Source organism: Plasmodium reichenowi, chromosome 3 (genome assembly GCF_001601855.1).
Source record: "Plasmodium reichenowi strain SY57 chromosome 3, whole genome shotgun sequence".
Lineage (NCBI taxonomy): Eukaryota > Apicomplexa > Aconoidasida > Haemosporida > Plasmodiidae > Plasmodium > Plasmodium reichenowi.
This window is the reverse complement of record NC_033648.1, coordinates 37,179-44,069: the sequence shown is the minus strand read 5'-3', so window position 1 is coordinate 44,069 and position 6,891 is coordinate 37,179. Positions and strand designations below refer to the sequence as shown.

The following is a 6,891-nucleotide window of genomic DNA, read 5'->3' as shown; positions in this document are numbered from 1 at the left end:
TTTTCATTTATATTTCAAAATTTTTTATACATAATTTTTAAAATATATATATATATATTATACATTTTATATATATAAAATAAATTGAAATAATATTATTTAGTTATTTTATAATATATATTAAGTGTTTTAAGGCAATAATTATATTGTATTAAAATAAATTTATATTTTACAATTAAAAAAAAATAAAATAAAATAATAATTGCACATATTTATTTATATGTGATGAAATATATATATATATATATATATATAAACTTAATTATATATATATATATATATTATTAACATATTTGGTATAATGTATAAATATTATTAGGTAAAACGAAATATTACATATACATATTTATATATGTATAATATTAATCGACCCTATTTATATTTTTGTAACATTTAAAAATATAATTTTAATGAAACACACAATTTTATGTTAATACAAAAAGGTTATGGATATTCAATAAATCATTTAATTAAAAATAATGTGTTATATTTAATAAGTAATAAAATATACCCGTTAGATTTAATAATATAATAAAATATTATGTGCATGCTGTTTTATTTATTAATTGTTAAAATTATTATATACGATAAACTGCATATATTTACTTGTAGTTAAAATTTTTTTTTGCAAATTTTGACTATAAATAATTATATTCTATTAAGTATATGAACAAGAGGTTTTTTTGTTAATAACTTTGCAATTGATTTTATTAACATTGTGGTCATCTCTATTTTCGATTAAATTTTCTTCTTCATTTAATGGTTTGTCCTGGTTTGTTTTTTCGTTCATATGCATTTTTTGTAATGCACCGTGTTTTTGGTCCATATTGTTATTTGTTGATAAATCATGTAAATTTTGGGATTTTTGATCTTTGGTATCTATTTGGTTCATTATATTATTATTATTATTATTATCATTTTTATTGATATTATTGTTGTTGCTATAATGTTGTTTTTTTGCATGTTCTCTTAATTTTGTGTTTTCTTTTATTTGGTAATTCCAATAATTATCTTTTTGATTTATAACTTTACTGGATTGATATTTATCACTTTTTATTTCTTTTTTGATATTATTTCGTGGTGTACATTCTTTAAAATTTATATCTCTTTTGTTTTGTAATATATATATATTTTGTGTCTCACAAAAATTATTTTCATCATCATTATTATTTGTATATGAAAATTGTTGAATGTTTTTACTATTACCCATATTATTTTCATAATGTTCATAATTATATTCTTCACCGTAATTTTGTTGTTCTTGTTGTTTTTCGTTGTCGTTGTTTTTTTCATCTTGATCAGCATCATGTTCTTGTCCTTCATCATATTCATCATCATCATCATAATCAACATCACTTTCATAATCTTCATCATCGTCATCCTGATCATCATCATTATCATCATCATCATCATCTTCCTCCTCGTAATCATCATCGTTATGTTTCATTTCTTTTATATGATGTGCATGTTCAAATCTTTTATTAAATTTGTATTCAAAATCATGTTCATTGTATTGTTGAAAATCATGCATTCCATATTGAATAGATTCATTATATGCCTTAAAATTTTTACCATCTTTTAGTTTTGAAATTTGATGTGCAGGAATATTTTTTATTATTTGTTCTCTATATGTGTCATGATCCATCATATTAGCAATATAATCCGAATTAAATGTATAATCATTTGTAGTCAATGAAATATTTTGTTTGTTCGAATTATTATCATTCTTATGTTGTAAATGATTAATATCGAAATTATTTTTGTGTCCTTTGTTATTAGTGTATGAAATGACATTATTTGAATTATATGGTTTTTCATACAAAACTGCATGCACAATATCATTATTATAATTTGCATGCATATATTGATCTGGTGGTGGTTCTACAACATCATCATTAAAATTTTTATTATTTTTATTATTTTTATTATAATAGTGATCGTTATAAGCATTATTTCCATTATTACCAATTTTGTAGTTTACATCAATTTTTTTTTTATTTGAAGAATTTTTATTTTTACTACTATTATGACCGTCGTAGATGAAATTATTACTATTACTATTATTTTTCATGTTTCTATCATTATTAATAGAATATGATTCATCATTAATATACATGTCATCCCCTTCTTCTAATGATACCATATTAAGCCATGGGTGTTGAAGCATGGTATATGCCGAGGGGCGCGTTTGTGGATCCACAGATAACATGGGTAATAAGAAACTACATAAAGGGCTAATTTCCTTTTCAGGAAGATTATATTTATATTTTAATATTTTATACAAACCATATTTTTTAATATTTCTTATATTTTTAAGTCGATAATTATTTTTGTTAAAATATTTATGGGAATTATACCCTGCATCAATCATATGCTTTGGTATATTTCCTAACACTTCAATTATAAAACTTAAATGTTCTTCATTTTTATCATATCTATCACATTTTTGTGGATTAAATAAAAAGTCTCCTGTTACTAATTCGAATACCATGCACGCAAAGGACCATATATCTGCTGTTTCATTGAACCCACTTTTTAAAATAACTTCAGGGGCTCGATATTGTCTAGTTTGAATTTCGGCATATCTTGATTCATCTATCCACAAACTATTTCCTAAGTCACATATTTTATAACATGATTTTTCATGATAATAAACAGACGGATCGTATGGCCTAATACAATAGTCTCCATCTTCAGTATTTATATATACTACTTTATGACTATTTTGATTATTACCTAGATCATTCATCGTATTGTTAGAATTGATGTTTTTTTTATTTTTCATATATAATTCATGTAATCGTAAGGCTTCTGGATGTATAAGATGATTAAACATATCGCAGTATATGGGAAATTTATTAATATCTTTTTCAAAAAATTTATACACATCATTGGAGTTTGGACATTTACTATTTGGCAAGTTGCCCACTAATTGGTTCTTATTTTGCTTCTTATTTTGGTCTTCATCTGAAAGATCATCCTCCTCTTCAGTTTCATCACTATCATCTTGATCAATTTTTTTCAAGTAATCATTTGGCAATCTGTGTAAGTATGGATTCATTTTATTATCTCTATATTTTTCAGGGTTGTTTAAAAAATAGGTATTATAATGATATGGTTTCCTTGTCAAGGTTTCTTGAAGTGCATGTATATTAGAATAAGAAGTGAGCAAAGAAGGATCCGAATTTGATGGTCTTAGTTTATGTTTAACATATGGAGGTTCATTTATATTTTTTTTTTTTTTTTTTTTGGTTTTTTTTTTTAAAATATCTTCACTTACCAATTGTTGTTCATGAACAACGTCGTTTTTTTCGGAATCATTATTATTTTGTGTATTGTTTAACATATCCTTCTTTGATGTATTATTAATTTTTTCGTTAACAGTGTTATCATTAATATTACTTGTTTGAAAATGATCATTTTTGTTATTATATATGTTGATTGAATTGTCTTCACATTGATTATGATTATCCTTATTTTTATTTTCATTGGGTGAATGACAATCATTTATTTTTTCTTTAATAGATATATTATTTTTAATATTTAACATATCATATTTGGTAATCCCTTCCTCGATATCATTATATTTCATATCTTCTCTTTTTAAATTTTGATCATCATTTGTAACATTATTGTTTATATTTATATATGAATCTTTTTCATTTTTTTTATTTTTACTTAATGTAGATTGTTTTTCTATTTGTATATTACTTGGTATATTATTGTGAGTTATATTATTATTTAGATTATTCTTTTGATTAGTATCATTTGGATCATTTACAAAGGATACATTATCTTCAATATTTTCTTGACTGCTTGTATATTTTTGATCATATTCTATATTTTTATCATTTTTTTGTGTATCATTAATAACTTGGTTTTTTTCACTTATATTTGTATTTATATTATTATTCATTGTAGTAATTAATTTTTTATCTACATTTTTGTCATTTTCTTTTTTTTCAACTTGGTTAGATTTATTTGATTCTAATTTATCTTTGGTATAATCCTTTGGTTTAGGAATAGTAGTCAATGGTGAGACCAAAACATTTTCTGGTTTGATATCACTATGTATAATTTTACAGACATCATGTAAATATTGCATTCCTATTAACACATGTGTAGCAATTTTTCTGACCAAATTTAATGGAATTCCTTTATAATCATAATGTTTTATTAGGGATAATAAATTGGGACCCATAAATTCAAAGACCATACAAATATGAGTACCATTTGGACCTTTATGTTCAAAACTATCAATAAAAGAAACAACTCCTTTAGTCATATTATAATGAAATAATCTTTCTCTTTGTTGTTCTTTTAATTCAACCCATGAAGAATCAAAAGAATTTACTTTGACTGTATTTAGATAATTAATTTCACATTTGGCTGATTCAGTATAAGTTTCTGATCCTTTTTGAATTTTTATAGCAACAAATTTTAAGGGTTTACTTTTTAAATCAGTAGCAACCCAAACGGTTGAAAAATGTCCCCAACCTAATTTTCCTTCAATTCTATATCTATCATTATATATTTCATTAATTTTGACTGGGTGATACCCTCCTTCGCAGTATTCATCACTTCCTTCATCATCACTTTCGGTGTATTGTAATTTACCAGATGTAGCATCTTCACTACTACTAGAACTGTTGCTGTTATTGGATAGTGAGCATGTATTACTAAAACTCATGGTAAATATAAAAAAAAAATATATTACTTATTTGTATATTTATTAATATTTAATATAAAATTTGAGATTATATCCTGTTATATATATATATATATATATATATATTAATTTATTTATTTGGTTTATCTTTTTGGTTAAAAATATATACACTATTTTGATAAATTTGATTATGGTATATATATTTTTTATTCCATCTAATTTTTTTTAATTATCCCTTTAACAATAATTATAATATAAAGGCGATCATTATATATTTTTATCAAAATGTTGTAAATATTATAATGACTAGAATAAAATGGAGATATAAATTAATATATATATATATGTATGTTACAATCAATGGGCTTATTAAAATTAATATAACATATATACATATTTTAATAGTAAAAAGAAAAACTTACAAATATATAATATAATATAATAAATAATTTATTATGTAATGTGATATTATGCTACCAAAGAAATATAAATTTCATTTAACGAAATATATATATTATATATATATATATATGTGTGTGTGTATAACTGTATAGTCCATCACTATTTTTTAAGCTCATGATAATATATTTAATAAAAAGATGGGAAAATATATAATAATAATAATATATATATATATATAATTAAATAGTAAAAATTTATATATATTATATAAATATCTAAATCTGTAAATATATATATAGGTAATATATAACTCATATATATTAATATATATATAAAATTATTTGACTTCTAAAAATATCTACATATATATAAGGACTTAAAAATAAATCTATTTCTCATTTTATCTTTTCGCTAGTTTTACAATAAAAACAACTGTATATAATAAAACAAATTGTTTGTCTTCATTTTTTTAATATATATTTTTTATATATTCAAACATGACACAGAGATTTTTATGATTCAAATATTTCTGGAATGCAACAATTACATAAATATGAATAATACGTATATATATATATATATGTGTATTTTCTTTTTTTCTTTTTTTTTTTTTCACTTGTATATTAAGATCTTATCTACTTTATTAATTTTGATATTATCCAAATTTATATAAATTAAAATGAGTTGTATGAATTTACATATATAGGATCCTTTTTAAGCTCAATTTGATTATATATACTGTTATTTAATAAAAAAATATATGACATATTTATTGAATAAATTATTTTTGAAATTTGTATAAAAAGAATTATGTCATTAAAATATATTAAAACTCGTACGAAAAAAAAAAAACTATATATATAAATAAATAAATATATATATATATATATATATTTTTGATAGGTATAAATATATAACGTTTTATATTTGAACTACATATTAATTTTCATTAATTTAAGAAAAAAAAAAAAAAAAAAAAATGGGAATAAACAATAAACGATAGTTTACTTTGTAGCTATAACATATTAATATATAATCCTTCTCATAAACATATATATTATATTATATATATATATTTATATATATATAAATACAGTACATATATAATATTTTGAAGCACTGTCACTAATATTTACATATATAAACAATATAATATATATAATAATTTTTTTATTTTGTATTCTAAATGATTTATACATATATATATTTTATATATATTATAATATTTTTTTAATTTGCAAAAATAAAAAATAAGATCCATATATTTTATAAGGAATAACTTTATAAAATAATAAAGGTATACATTGAAAATAAAAAAAAAAATTTACCTATATAATTTTTTTTATATATAAAAATTATAACTATGTTTATTTATATATATTATTTTTATATTATAAATACATATAATTGTATACATATAATAAAAAAATAAAGGGGGAAAAAATTAACATTATTTTATATATATATAAAAAGGAGATGTGGAAAATGAATTAAGAGGAATTAATAAAAAAAAATATAAATATATACATATATATATATATATATTTATATATAATTCAAAAAAAAAAAAAAAAAAAAAGAAAGCAGGAAAATTTTATTTATAAACATAATATTATAATTTAAAATAAAAAAATTTTTTTTTATGGAAAAATATAAGGACCTATAACAAAAGAAAAAAAAAGCTCATTAAAAAATAAATATGCTACTTTTGCGCATAACATTTAATTTTTTTTTTTTTTTTTTTTTTTTTTTTTTCCATGTTTAAAGTGAAATTATAAGATGTATATTAAAAGTTGAATATATATTTGTATATATTGCAT

General features: G+C 20.3%; 1 protein-coding gene across 1 annotated transcript; it reads right to left on the bottom strand.

The window, feature by feature from the left end:
* Window positions 1–658: 658 nt before the first annotated feature.
* On the bottom strand, window positions 659–4,690 carry PRSY57_0301200 (serine/threonine protein kinase; the record flags this gene model as incomplete). The annotated part of the gene is made up of 1 exon (XM_012905643.2): window positions 659–4,690. One exon carries the CDS (start codon window positions 4,688–4,690, stop codon window positions 659–661), a length of 4,032 nt encoding a protein of 1,343 aa, XP_012761097.2.
* Window positions 4,691–6,891: the final 2,201 nt, after the last annotated feature.